Source organism: Oncorhynchus gorbuscha, linkage group LG06, assembly GCF_021184085.1.
Source record: "Oncorhynchus gorbuscha isolate QuinsamMale2020 ecotype Even-year linkage group LG06, OgorEven_v1.0, whole genome shotgun sequence".
NCBI classification, from domain to species: domain Eukaryota; kingdom Metazoa; phylum Chordata; class Actinopteri; order Salmoniformes; family Salmonidae; genus Oncorhynchus; species Oncorhynchus gorbuscha.
In genome coordinates this window covers 69,897,277-69,912,820 of record NC_060178.1, presented here as the reverse complement: position 1 = coordinate 69,912,820, position 15,544 = coordinate 69,897,277, and the positions used below count along the sequence as shown (strand labels likewise).

General features: G+C 41.1%; 1 protein-coding gene across 13 annotated transcripts in view; it reads right to left on the bottom strand.

The window, feature by feature from the left end:
* LOC124038277 (pleckstrin homology domain-containing family A member 1-like) overlaps window positions 1-15,544 on the bottom strand; it is a 40,220-nt gene that overhangs the window by 15,409 nt on the left and 9,267 nt on the right. For 10 of the 13 annotated variants that reach the window (XM_046353939.1, XM_046353926.1, XM_046353933.1 and 7 more), the window contains exons 2-5: window positions 14,232-14,277; window positions 11,969-12,180; window positions 4,885-4,941; window positions 4,484-4,529 (exon numbers count right to left, since the gene is read on the bottom strand). In XM_046353939.1, coding sequence (XP_046209895.1) covers window positions 4,484-4,529; window positions 4,885-4,941; window positions 11,969-12,109 — 244 coding nt within the window. In that variant the 5' untranslated portion in view covers window positions 12,110-12,180; window positions 14,232-14,277. Of the gene's footprint in view, window positions 1-4,483; window positions 4,530-4,884; window positions 4,942-11,968; window positions 12,181-14,231; window positions 14,278-15,544 lie in introns of those variants that run through there. The other 3 variants (XM_046353928.1, XM_046353927.1, XM_046353935.1) reach the window with 3 other exon arrangements.

Here is a 15,544-nt window from a genome sequence, read left to right as displayed (position 1 = left end):
ATCTCAATTGCACTCCACACTGCCCTTTCGCACCTGGACAAAAGGAACAGCTATGTGAGAATGTTGTTCATGGACTACAGCTCAGCGTTCAAAATCAGTGCCAACAAAGTGCATCACTAAGCTAAGGACCCCAGTAGTAAAGACCTCCCTCCACCCCCAGTTTGTAAGGGTAGGCAACAACACCTCTGCCATGCTGATCATCAACACAGGGGCCCCTCAGGGGTGAGTGCTTAGTCCCCTCCTGTACTCCATGTACACCCATGACTGCATGGACAAGCACAACTTAAACACCATCATCACTAAGTCTCTCTCTCAGCGTGATTCATCACTCCAGAGAACACGTTTCTATTGCTCCAGAGTCCAATGGTGGAGAGCTTTACACCACTCCAGCCGACGCTTGGAATTGCACATGATGATTTTAGGCTTGTGTGAAGCTGCTTGGCCATAGAATCCCATGTTATGTTTGTCTATGGAGAATGCATGGCTGGTTGCTCAATTTTATACACGTCAGCAACAGGTGTGGCTGAAATAGCCGAATCCACTAATTTGAAGGGGTGTTCACATACTTTTGAATATATAGTGTATGACAAACTGGATACCGCCCAAGCCTAGATAAAATTACAGATTAATTTAAATATTGTTTGGAAGAATTTACCCACAGATTAACCATTATATTGATCAGATACTCTAGTGGCCGCTCTAACATTGAAAACACATTTATTTTTTAAATGGAAAACAGTCGGGCGGAGGCAAGATCAGGTGGGCCAATGAGGGCTACACGCTTGTGAACAAAAGGCACAATTCCGATAGTGTTTCTTCTCAAAGTTAAATCAGTACACTCATAACAACCTAAGCATTACAAAACATCTATACAATCAAATAAGCCACACGTAACAAATAAGCCATAAAATGTTTTATCCAAATTCGACACTCATTGACCGTCAATACAAAAACTCCTTGCATGGTGAGCAAAGAAATATGAAAAAAGAGCACCTGCTGGAGAAGACAGATTTTGGGCTCTTAATATCCCTCTTACTTCGCCGCCTTCTCTCCATTTTAACCTATTTTCTTCCAACAGGAAATCCGGTTGATTGACATGCTTCCCAGACTGCCTCTAATCTTTAAAATGTCCTTGAAGGTATCCTGTATTAGTGTACCAAGCTTGATACTTGCATCATAAAAAGGAACAATTATTTAATCTGCAGGACTAGAGATAACATGACTGACAAGGTGTTAATGGCCCGCAAGTGGTTTTGGAACAGCCTGCGACAGTTTAATAATGTAAAATGCGACCCACCAACAGAGATGCATCCAGACCAGCGCGCAATAGAAGGAAAAAAACATTATGCCGTAATATGGGTGACAACTTTTGAGACAAGTGGCTCTCTGTAGTAGTGGTGCAACCACCATGGTCACGAATCTGTGCTCTAGGGCACTGAGAAACAGCAGTACAGCGAAGCCTAATCATTACAAAGGTTATCTGGCACAGCAAAATATTTGACAATAAAATGTCCACACAAATCCCACAGTGATAGAAACTGAAAGCAGAGAGATCATCACCATTGATTGAACATTAATGCTGTGGAATAAATGAGTGATTCAATGAGTGGGAGAGAATCAGTAACAGGCAGACATGGCATGGGCATTTTGTTAAACATACTGAGACAAGTAGACCATGGAATAAAATAAGATTAGGCAATTAATCTAAATGTGCTAAAATGGTATCTGACAGGGGTGTGTATATGCCATGTTACCACAAACAATTTACCCCACTTTAAGCTGTACCAACACAGTCTGGCTGAAGAGGTGTGTACCAAAGGTGGTGGGGGTTATCAATAGAAGTGAATAACAAGCTGGGAGAGGTCATCTAAGATCTGACTCACAGCTGCAATCACACAAAAAACGTGTGTGGTTCAGTCACACAGCAGCATCAGAGCCACGACTAGGCTTAGGCGGTATCCAGATTGTCATACCAACCTTGTGCCAACAAGATATTCGGAAATACCGGAACTCAACACAGGTGCACTATTTTCAAACCCCACTGATCCACTGACCTATTTTAAGGACATATATGCCAGCTTATAAAGCTATACAAATAATAAAACTAATTGTTATACTCTGTTTCATGCACAAAACAAACATTGGGGATTCTCTCTCAAGTGAAGCTTGATTTTGGAAGAAGCTAACCCCTTCGCTAGACAGTCAACTAGCTACTAAATGATCAAACCAAATGCACAATTCAAATCAAATGCACAATTGCAAAGCATTTAGCACATTTCAGACTAAATATTTAGCTGGCAAACATTTAGTTGTGAATTCCATACTGTAACTAAATCACCTGGCGTGTACTGCACAACAGTGAGTGACTCACAAGGCTCTGTCGTCATTGTGTGCTTTTAAAACAAACATCACCTAACTGGGGACTACTGGTAAGCTTCAAATTGAAAAATGTATCTCCTAACGTATTGCACAAGAGGACTGCAGATATTTACATAAAACCAGTTAAATGTAAATCTGTGTAACCCCCAAAAGTTATTTATAATGAGATGGCCATAAACAATATCTGCTAATGCTGCATACTCAATTAAAAAGGTTCAAATCTCATCTTTCTGGTAAAAAGAAAATGTTAAACTGCTGAGGTGTAGTCACGTTTGAGGACACAAGTTCAAGTATAATATGAAATATTTTATGATGCATATCCTATTCAACAAAACTGTATGAACAAGGCTTGAACGGACTTGTATGCTTTATAAATATAGTGTCATCAAATTATAAAATTATTAAGATTTCACCTTCCTTATAACTGTAAAATACATATTTGTATGTTAAGTGTTAAAGAAACATTGCATATTTTCTCTCTTGATCAAAACGTTTTCCCCCATCGCTGTGAACGGCTCACAGAGCTCTAGCTTGGCTTCCTGAACTTGCTAGGAACTCACCTTTCATCTCATTTATATTGTCCTAAAAGTATATATTTTTTTGGTTTAAAATCAGATTTATTTTAGATGAATGGCTATAAATCAATCTCTGAATATGCTACAGTGATGAAACCACTCTTTCCTACTGCACTACATTGTAAGGATTGCACGCATGTGCTTTGTCAGTGGGCAGTTCAGCAAAGAGTTGATGGAAAGTCGGAAGAGCGAATTAAATGGTAGGAGGGACATCCCGGATACAAGTGGTTTCAGATCTCACATCCTACGTCACACGGGTTTTTTAAAAATTGCACTACTGTGTCTGTTGGGAACCAGGGCTATCGCTCTTTTCGATCTATGGTGTCCACAGATCAATTTATAAGCAAAGATGTCGGTCGGAATCGGTACCAGAACAGAGCAGGTTCCCCAAACGTGGGATTTCACATTTAAGAGTTTAAAAAGTAGTTAAAAATATTCAAATGTATTAAAAAAAACTTGTAAATAAATAGTTAATGGTATTGACATTATTGAGATTTTTTTTTTAAACATACAGTGGCTATTTCCAAATATGCCGCTATAAGGTATACCACCCAAGTCTAAAAGCCAATTTATGCCTGATGTGGCAATACGGTCCTGAGGCTCCGGACAGAGGGTGCGACGCAACTGCGGAACCTCTGGAGGATTGTGAAGGCCAAATCAAGCTCCGTACTTCATGGCTGTGCGCCTCCCAAATGTTTTAGCAATGCGGAGGGCTCTGTATAGCTGCACACTGACATGATTGGTTGACGGTAGGTGGGGCTGTACGTCCTGTATTAACACAAACTCACATCTGTGACAACAGCTCTGCACCACAAAGCACTAGTAGTATGAATGCCCTGACTTGCATCGCAGTAAATGCTGTACGGCCAATGCAGATGCCGGAATGACCATAAAATAGTCTTTAAATGCTGACACATACACACACACACACCTGAACCAGATAAACCAAGAGGGCAAACATGGACTCAGCTACCCCCATATGTATTCATGATTTGGCCAATTCAGCTTAACACAACTGGGGAAAAAGAGCCCATGGCCATATAAAAACTTTATTTCAATTTTTATTATTTCACCTTTATTTAACCAGGTAGGCTAGTTGAGAACAAGTTCTCATTTGCAACTGCGACCTGGCCAAGATAAAGCAAAGCAGTTTTGACACATACAAAACAGAGTTACACATGGAATAAACAAACATACAGTCAATAATACAGTAGAAAAGTATATATATATACACAGTATGTGCAAATAAGGTAAGATAAGAGAGGTAAGGCAATAAATAGGCCATGGTGGCAAAGTTATTACAATATAGCAAGTAAACACTGGAATGGTAGATGTGCAGAAGATGAATAGGCAAGTAGAGATACTGGGGTGCAAAGGAGCAAGATAAATACATCTAGAACTAAGTTTACAGAATCTGTGGTTATGGTTTATAAATACTGAAGAGGTCATAAAAAGCCCAGCCAAGTTGCAAACATTTCCATATGAATTGAGCAGAGGAAAGAGAATAGTTATTCTCAAAACAATCTTACCAAAGCAAAACTCTGCCTTTGGTCTTTGCTTAGTGGCGTCGCTGACCTACGAGGCAAGAGAAGTACAAAAACCACAATTAACGACTGCTCACAGTGAACGTGCACGGATAATTTAAAACACCTGCTCTTTCCATGACAGAGTGGCCAGGTGAATGCTATGATTCCTTACTGATGTTAAATCCACTTCAAATCAGTGTAGATGAAGGGAAGAAGCCAGGTTAAAGAAATATTAAATGCCAGGCACATTGGTTTGTGCCTGGGGGGGGGGGTTCAACTCAATATTAGGAAGATGTTCTTAATGTTTGGTTTACTCAGTGTATATTAATATCCCTTTTTTCAACAAGCACTTATCGAGACTGTATAAAATCAATGATGTGCAAATTCATGAGCAAATCTCTTACCTTGGAGATGTATGTGAGTTTGAGTGAGCCAACACAGTCCGCACCAATGGGCAGGTTCTATTTGGGAAATAGTTAGGTGAGGAAATATTATACAGCATTGAATACTGTAAATTGTTAAACCCTGATGCAAACCATGACCTTATATGCGGGGTGCTCTCATATTATGCATTTGGGGTATTCTAAATAAGAGACAGTGGGTTACGAGGGAACTTCAACAAAAAATGAGAACAAAAGTGGATTTAAGCTACATTGTTCGGTTATTAAGATTCTGATTGAACTTAGATTTTCTCTCTATTAAATGAACATGGAGGAATTATTCACTCTCTGCAAAAGGCATGAATAACTTACGTTTTAGCACACTCGCTAAGTCTGTAAAGATTGTAGGGCTGGCACAGGGAGGAGGAGCTTCATTTCCAAAAGTTCCAAATACACAGGGGGGTGTCACCAAAGTCTTGTTTTATTCATTAGGTATGTCAGTTATTTTTCAAAGATGCATTATGATGCATTACAAGCGCAAAACATTTAAACAAAAACAAAAATTGACATTAAGCGGGGCCATTTCGCATAACAATTATGCGTAAAAATATCATGGCTATATACAGGGAGTAACAGTACTGAGTCAATGTGCTGGGACATGAGGTAATTGAGGTAGCTACACAATATGTATGTGGACACCCCTTCAAATGAGTGGATTTGGCTATTTGTGTATAAAAAGAGACTACACAGCCTTTCAATCCCCATCAACAAACAAGGGCTCAGTGACATTCAACACAGCACCATCATAGGATGACACCAACTAGTCAGTTAATCATTTTTTTTGCCCTGCTAGAGCTGCACCTGTAAGTGCTGTTATTGTGAAGTGGAAAGTCTAGGAGCAACAACGTCTCAGCCGCAAAAAGGTAGGCCACACAAGCTCACAAAACAGGACCACCAAGTGATAAAGCGCGTAAAAGTCATGGCCTCGGATGCAACACTCGCTACAGAGTTCCAAACTGCCTCTGGAAGCAACATCAGCACATGAACTGTTTGTCAGGTGCTTCATGAAAAGGATTTCCATGGCTGAGCACAAGCCTAAGATCACCACGTGCAATACCAAGCGTCGGCTGGAGTGGTGTAAAGCTCGCCGCCATTGGACTCTGGAGCAGTGGAAACGCATTCCCTGGAGTGATGCATTACGCTTCACAATCTGAAGTATCTGGTTTTGGCGGATGCCAGGAAACCGCTACCTGCCCGAATTTATAGTGCCAGCTGTAAAGTTCAGTGGAGGAGGAATAATGGTCTGGGGCTGTTTTTCATGGTTCGGGCTAGGCCCCTTAGTTCCAGTGAATGGAAATCTTGACGCTACAGCATAAAATGACATTCTAGACGACTCCATGCTTCCAACATTGTGGCAATAGTTTGGGGAAGGCCCTTTCCTGTTTCAGCATGACAACACCCTGTGAGGTCCACACAGAAAAGGTTTGTTGAGATGAACTGGCCTGCACAGAACCCTGACCTTTCTTCCAGACAAACTAAACACCTTCTTTGCCCGCTATGAAGATAATATAGTGCCACAGACGCAGCCCGCTACCAAGGACTGAGGGCTGTCCTCTGTGGCCGACGCGAGTAAAACCCCCACAAGCTGCCAGCCTAGACGGCATCCCAAGCCGAGTCCTCAGAAAATGCACAGACCAGCTGGCTGGTGTGTTTACGGACATATTCAATCTCTCCCTATCCCAGTCTGCTGTCCCCACATGCTTCAAGATGGCCACCATTGTTCCTGTACCCAAGAATGCAAAGGTAACTGAACTAATCACCCCATAGAACTCAATTCTGTCATCATGAAGTGCTTTGAGAGACTAGTCAAGGATCACATCACCTCCACCTTACCTGTCACCCTAGACCCTCTTCAATTGGCTAACCACCCCAATAGGTCCACAGACGATGCAATCGCCATCACACTGCACAATCCCATCTGGACATGAGAAATACCTATGTAAGAATGCTGTTCATTATTAAGCTTGAGGCCCTGGGTCTCAACCCCACCCTGTGTAATTGGGTCATGGACTTCCTGACAGGCCACCTCCAGGTGGTGAAGGTAGGAAACAACATCTCCACCCCGCTGATCCTCAACACTGGGGCCCCAAAAGGGTGTGTGCTTAGCCCCCTCCTGTACTCCCTGTTCACTCATGATTGCGTGGCCATGCACGCCTCCAACTTAATCATCAAGTTTGCAGAAGACAACAGTAGTAGGCTTGATTACCAACAATGACGAGACAGCCTACAGGTAGGTGGTGAGAGCTCTCGGAGTATGGTGTCAGGAAAATAACCTCTCACTCAACATCAACAAAACAAAAGGAGATGAGATGATCGTGGACTTCAGGAAACAGCAGATGTTAGAATTGTTCTTCGACTTTGACAGAGTATTTTGTGTAGATCGTTGACAAAAAATAAATACAATTCAATCCATTTCAATCCCACTTTGTAACAACAAAATGTGGAAAAGGCAAGGGGTGTGAATGCTTTCTGAAGGCACTGTACGTATTGTATGGTCACTGTGGGGACAATGTTGTTGATGCACTCATTAAATCTTAAAAGTTTTAGCTGACATTTTGAATTGTTTTAAAGTCACACCATGGATAATTTGGATATTTGATTATGAATTTAAGGATCAATTTAGGTATTTAAAAAAATGTTAAATTATTTGATCAAATATTGAATTTGGCCTTTACTACTATAGTAAACTGAGCAAAAAAAGTAACGTCCTCGCACTGTCAACTGTGTTTATTTTCAGCAAACTTAACATGTGTAAATATTTGTATGAACATGACTAGATTCAACAAGAGACATAAACTGAACAAGTTCCACAGACATGTGACTAACAAAAATGGAATAGTGTATCCCTGAACAAAGGGGGGGTCAAAATCAAAAGTCAGCCCGTATCTGGTGTGGCCACCGGCTGCATTAAGTACTGCAGTGCATCTCCTCCTCATGGACTACACCAGATTTTCCAGTTATTGCTGTGAGATGTTACCCCACTCTTCCACCAAGGCACCTGCAAGTTCCCGGACATTTCTGGGGGAGGGTGGCCCTAACCCTCACCCTCCTATCCAACAGGTCCCAAACGTGCTCAATGGGATTAAGATCCAGGCTCTTCTCTGGCCATGGCAGAACACTGACATTCCTGTCTTGCAGGAAATCACGCACAGAACAAGCAGTATGGCTGCTTGTCTTTTCAGCACCATGGCGTGAATCCTTACCACTGCTACACCTGGCTATCAGCGGAACCTTGTCTGGCAGCGAAACAGTTAATTCAGCCTCATTTACTGCCTTTAAAAAAAACATAGCTGATCAGAATTCAGAACATGGGCATTTCTTACAGTATTCTCCTGTACACAAATTCAGTCCCATAGGATAAATAAAGGGGGCACATAAACAGACAATTGAAGTTCTTACAATATTCAATGATGAAGTTTTTCTAAAACAGGCTAGATGTGCGCCACCAAGTCAAAACAGTAGGCTAAATTATGAGGGGAAAAGGGACCAAATTATTGGGTTGAGGCACATGGGCTATTAACAGCTTAATACACAGCATACACTTAGTATTACTGTCTTTGCTACAGTATACATATCTCGCTGGCATATTACATCATTTAGGCAGCAGCATACAAGACATTTTTGGACTCACCTTGTTGTGCGGTGCTCACTTGAACAAGGTGGCGCGGCAGTCCTTCTTGTTGTCAAATTTTGTCATCAAACTTTGTCAAAGTCTGGTGTTCTATGGATTTATGGTGCTTTAAAGACAACTGGGAACTCAGAAAAAAAACGAGGTCGAATCAGGATGTCAATGATCTTCAGCTCTAGAAAGAGGTCCGAGTTCCCCACTTGGAATTCCAAGTAGGATGACCATTCAAAACGTATTTCCCCAGTCAGAGCTAGTTCCCCCCCCAGAGTTCTCAGTTGTCTTGAACTCACTGAAATCTGAGATTTCCCAGTTCTAAGTTTCCATTTGTTTTGAGCGCGGTAGAAGTCATGCTTGATTGGCCATACTGTCAATGTATTCAACCTTTTCTGGCCCATGGTGTTGCATGTTTATCCTTTTAAGCTTGGGAAAGAAAACAGACTTGGACCACATACCCTCTCCCCCGTATAGCAGGCTAGTGATTGCTTCGCAACATTTGCAGTTAGCCACCGATTCCTTCCAAACCAATCATTTTTGAATTTGCGATTTCCAACTCGTATCGATGAGCACTGATACGTTAGATCTTCAGTTTCTCTTCACATGACAAAGATTGAAAAAGATTTGCCAGTAGATTGTCGACTTGATTCATGATGACAACTGCTTGTCTAGCCTGCTAGCTAATCTTTTGAAAGTATGATGTTGACATGATCAGTCCAATCAAAGCTACGGTAGATATAACGTGATTTGATGTCATTTTATCTGTGGCCAATGACCTTGAGCCTTCTTGGATGGACACTTCTAATATATATCTATGGCAGCACCCAAGGGGCTTGAACTTTCTACCTCTCCCTGTAGATTTTGCGCTGAGTGTCCCCAAGAGTGACAGAACACTGAGCCATTTCCGGCACAACTAGAGAACATAAGAAAACCCCTACGCTGTGTATTTTCTGCTGACTGCCCCACCACAACAGAAAGCACTGAGCAAGGCTGAAACACCTCCATTTTGGAGCTGCCTTAAGAAGATAAGAGACCATAGTTGTCTTTGGCCTTATTAACTTGTATGTGGCGCTATTAACTTTGACATTGTTTGTAAACTGATATGTGACATGTATTAACGCCAAAAAATAACATGCAAAAACAGGAAACAAAAAATATATTTGTTTTAGCTAAACAGGTGGGGCTGAAAACGGTGGCTCTGCCCCACCTGCCCTGAATGGCGGGTCGCAACTGCTTACTAGTAATACATTTATTGTTTTTGAAACATTACAAAGCATGCTCATCTGTTTTTTGTTTTTGGTGTAATAATGGCACAAACGTGTTTGCTGGTAAAACATCTCAGTGGCTGGTAGATTTGTAAACAAAAAAGAGAAAAAAAAATATTTGGTAAATGCAAAAAAATGCTTTAAGTCTGTGAAAGTGATCTTTACTCACAAAAAGGTTGGTGACCACTGCTCTAGGGGTTTAAAGAAGGCAATGAGTGATGTGTTAAACTCCTCAATGTTATCAGATTAATCGAAGAACATATTCCAGTCTGTGCTGTTCCTGTAGCTTAGCATCTGCTTCATCGGACCACTTCCTTCTTAAAAGGAGTATAAGGGGTGGCGGGGGGGGTGGGGGGTTTAAAGGGTGTGTGTCAATCACCAGATCTCAACCCAATTGAACACTTATGTGGGGCCATATAAAATCTACGAAACGGAAAACACGGAAGGAATCACGGAATTCAGAGAATAATATGTAATTCAACAATATTAAAACATTTATTTAACCTAAAAACCTCTTGGAACTCTAGGGGCGGTATTTCATTTTTGGATAAAAAACATTCCCATTTTAAGCGCGATATTTTGTCACGACAAGATGCTCGACTATGCATATAAGTGACAGCTTTGGATAGAAAACACTAACGTTTCCAAAACTGCAAAGATATTGTCTGTGAGTGCCACAGAACTGATGCTACAGGCGAAACCAAGATTACATTTCAAACAGGAAGTGCCCCAGATTTTGAAGGCGCTGTGTTCCAATGACTCCTTATATGGCTGTGAATGGGCCACGAATGAGCTTAGACTTTGTCGTTTCCCCATAGTGTCGACAGCATTGTGACGTATTTGGAGGCATATCATTGGAAGATTGACCATTTTAGACTACATCTACCAGGTGGTCGCTTGGTGTCCTCAGTTGCAATTATTGCGTAATATCCAACTGCAGTATTTTTCCGTTTGCTTCTGAGGAGAAACCCAACTGCCACGAATGATTTATCATCGAATAGATATGTGAAAAACACCTTGAGGATTGATTCTAAACAACGTTTGCCATGTTTCTGTCGATATTATGGAGTTAATTTGGTAAAAAGTTCGGCGTTGTAGCGACTGCATTTTCGGATTTTTTTTCTTAGCCAAACGTGATGAAGAAAACTGAGCGATTTCCCCTACACAAATAATATTTTTGGAAAAAATGAACATTTGCTATCTAACTGAGTCTCGTCATTGAAAACATCCGAAGTTCTTCAAAGGTAAATTATTTTATTTGAATGCTTTTCTTGTTTTTGTGAAAATGTTGCCTGCTGAATGCTAGGCTTAATGCTATGCTAGGATATCAATACTCTTACACAAATGCTTGTGTAGCTATGGTTGAAAAGCATATTTTGAAAATCTGAGATGACAGTGTTGTTAACAAAAGGCTAAGCTTGTGCTTGAATATATTTCTTTCATTTCATTTGAGATTTTCATGAATAGTTAACGTTGCATTATGGTAATGAGCTTGAGGCTATGATTACGCTCCCGGATACGGGTTTGATAGTCACAAGAAGTTTAACAAATAAAAATAAAGTTTATAATAAGACATGAACAGAATGCATCAGTGACTTGGATTTTCTGCAACTTTTTGAAGAGGCAACGAGTCCCCCTCTGTGTATGTACGGTGTGCACAGCTACCACTGTGTAGCCGTTAGCGATGATGCTAATGAAAAATCTTCTGGTAGATGGAAAGGCTTTCCCAAAAACAGTTCAATGTTAACGACAAAGTAGCCTATGCTTACCTGGCAGAATAATATCATGATTATTTGCCTCAACTCTACCATCACGGGCGCTACAAAAACACCATTAACCAACAGCCTCTTGCTATGTGCGTACTGGAATTAATGAGTACATGCAACAACAATAAAAAATCCAAAACCTAAAACGTAGTTTCCTGATAGAATGCAATGTGGAAGAATAGTTTTTATAGAATTGCATCCCTCCAATAGAGTTCCAGACACTTTTAGAAACCATGCCAAATTGCATTGAAGCTGTTCTGGCGGATTGTGGTGGCACAACACCCTATTATTTGGGCAGTTACCTGTAATATATAATATTTCAAAATGCCCATCCCTGAAAGTAACATCCACAATGCTAACAGCTAATGCTCGCCAGCTGTCCTACTGTATGTTACCTGAGGGTTATCCATGTACCACACCAGGCTGCCCGGCTGGGTGTCCAGGATGAAGTAGCGGCGCAGGAACTTCCCACTGCTCTCGTTTTCCTCGATGTCCAGGAAGCCACAGATCCGGTTCTGCCGATCCACGTAAGGCATCTCCGGGGCTGGCACATTCCCTGACCCAGGGGCCGGGAGAGAGGAGGAGAAGAGGTTAGATGGAGGAGAGCCTGGAAGGAGGGAAGAGAGGGAAGTTATTGGATAAGGTGTAATGAAGAGTTGTCCAGTCCAATGTTCTCTGGCAAGCCTTGGCAGCCTCTCAGCCACCTGGTACTAGGATCATGTGACAAACTTAAACTCTCTCATTTATCCCTTTCCATGTAATCAGTTTCCTTCTGTCACCTACTCTACCATCCCTCCTCTCCTTTTTTCTCCTCCCTCCCTTCACATCTGGTAAGCCTTTGCCGTCTACCCAAGCCTTTCTTTCGCCTCTACAAACTCAAAGCTGAGAATTAGCTGAGAAATAATTTCATAGCTTGACTGAGAAGAGTTTCATTTCCAGTACAGACCTGGAGCTCAGTCAACATCTCAACAACCAGATTCTCTGAGGAGCTGGGTTGAGCAATATTTATTAACTCAAAGACTGAGCAGCCAACCAACTGACTGACATCTCCTGGTGGTTCAAATTACTCATTTTGATTTCAACTCTTCAAGACTAGTGAAAGCTTACAACATGTAGGTAAACGTAAAATTTGTGTGGATATAATACTGCACATCGCTGTAGCATGGTTAAACTGTCATCTAGGGATGCACATTTCTGTCAACTTTGCTGCTGACTAACTGACCCTCGTTAACTGCTCAACAAAATGGTTACATTTTTTCCAAAGAGTAAAATGAAGTGACCAACAGAAAATACTAGCAGAGATCTGTATATAATGACGGGATGCTTATGTTTTCGCCCTAACGAGCGGGAAATCATACCAAGGTGGAAAGGCAGGCGACAAGCTTAGGCCCAAAATAAGCCATAGAAAATGCATTGGACTTATTTTGGACAGAGAGTGAAACCTCTTGCTTCGCCTCTTCCTCTCTGAAACTATGCATGCATACAAGGATGCCATTAAGCTCTTATTAAGAGCTTAATAGAAACAGTGAAAAGGCTACTGCCTATTATTGAACATGAAACTCCTGTAATGAAGCACCTAATATAAACATTTTCAAAACACTTGCCCAAATGCAATTTGCGGAAATCACATTTCTAAACTGCACACCTTAATGTGAGTAGTTCCACGTGACAGATGAACATTTCCATTAGAAACTTAGAAAGAAATGACTAGGTCTGTGCTTTTGGCTTCTGGACAACAAAAGAAAGTTGATATGAAAACCAATAAAACAGGAGAAAAATGCTGGTTAACGGCATGAGGAATTCTTTATAAAATAATTAGAATTGCCTCTACATTTCTATGGATGGATTTTCGCAAGGCTACTTTGGAGCAAGGTAAGACTTACCTTATAAGTAAAGTAAAACGTTCAGGTTTCAAACAATTATACTGCCTTAAGCTCACATTGCAAAGTGGTGGGAGGCTGATAGTCAAAGGTAGGCAGGCTATAGCCTATGCATCCGAATGACGAACGAGAGGTTCGCAAACTAACCTACAGACCGATATGCATGACATGTCAAACGTATATCCGCTGGCTAACCGATTAACATCTCTACTATCATCATTTCTGATTGAAGGAATTGGCATGAAACAGACCTTTTGGTGTCCACGATAAAGGACCCTCTTTCTCTCCCTCCCTCTGATTCAGAGAAAGAGTTTGGGACATTATGAGCAGTATGTGGGAGGATAAGGGGGACAAAAGGCCTGCTTGTTGTGCATTGTGTAAAGGGGTGACGTCAGAGCTAGCCTCCGCATCCACTGGAGTCATTCCATAGACACACATACGCTTGACAAACACCCTGTCAGGGCTGATCCTAAACATTGGCTTTAAAGAGTGTATGAAGGTGAGGTTCAGACTAGCCTGAGATGTTTCTTGGTCAACAGTGACACACACACACACACACACACACACACACACACACACACACACACACACACACACACACACACACACTTCCAGTAATATCCTCTTGGGGAGATTTCAATAGTGCTGCAACATGTAGGCCTATAACTCAAATTGACACTGACTTGTCAGGCATCAGAGGGTTGGTGGAAATACAATTCATATTCTGACCATCTCTGAAACTCAGACAATACCTTTGATGATACAGTGGAACACTTACAGAAAATACAAATGCCAGTGGTGGTGTTGCATTCAGAGCCACATACCTGTAAAGATTAGAGAGGATCTCATGTTAATTAAATACAGTTGAAGTAATATGGCTACAGGCTCATCTGCTCATCTGCCTCACCTAAAGCCCATTCTTGTGGGAAGCTGCTTTCATCAAGCTGCCCACTCAAGAAAAACATTCATACCGTAACCAGTGCCTACAACCTGGTTCAGGTTCAGTCAACCTACCAGGGTAGTTACAAACAACTAGGGTTGTAAACTTTCCAGTAAATTTCCGGAAATTTTAGTATAACAGAACTGAAATGGCAGGTGAAATTGGGATTTGTTTTATGTTTGTAGTTCTCCCATTGACTGCCTATACAGATTCCATTGACTTAGGACTCATATTGCACTTCCTATGGCTTCCACTAGATATCAACAGTCTATAGAAATAGTTTCAGGCTTGTATTCTGAAAAATGAAGGAGTAAGACCACTCTGAATGAGTGGACACTGCAGTGTCCCAGAAGTTTATCATGCGCAGTGCGCCTTTCTTGTTTTCCTTTTATATTGACGAACCTTTTGTCCAGTTGAAATATTATTGATTATTATGACTAAAAACAACCTGAGGATTGACTATAAACATCATTTGACATGTTTCTACGAACTTAACTGATACTTTTCATATTTCTCGTCTGCCTGTTGTGACTGCCTTTAAGCCTGTGGATTACTGAACAAGACGCGAACAAAACAGAGGTTTTTGGATACAAAGAGGGATTTTATCGAACAAAAAACATTTATTGAGTAAATGGGAGTCTTGTGAGTGCAACCATATGAAGATCAAAGTGATTAATTTTATCGCCATTTCTGAATTGTGTAACTCCCCTACTTGGCTGGTAACTGTTTGTAATGATTTGTATGCTGGACACTGTTCTCAGATAATCGCATGGTATGCTTTCGCCGTAAAGCCTTTTTGAAAACTGACACTGTGGTTGGATTAACAAGAAGTTAATCTTTAAACTAATGTATAACACTTGTATGTTTTATGAATTTTTATAATGAGTATATCGGTTTTTGAATTTGGCATTCTGCAATTTCACTGGATGTTGGCCAAGTGGGACGCTACCGTCCCACACCCCCTAGAGAGGTTAACAATTTCTGCTAATTCGTTAATGCTACCATGTGGTTTTTTTAATAAATGTTTTATTTCACCTTCTATTTAACCAGGTAGGCTAGTTGACACCAAGTTCTCATTTGCAACTGCGACCTGGCCAAGATAAAGCAAAGCAGTTCGACACATACAGAGTTACACATACAATCAATAATAT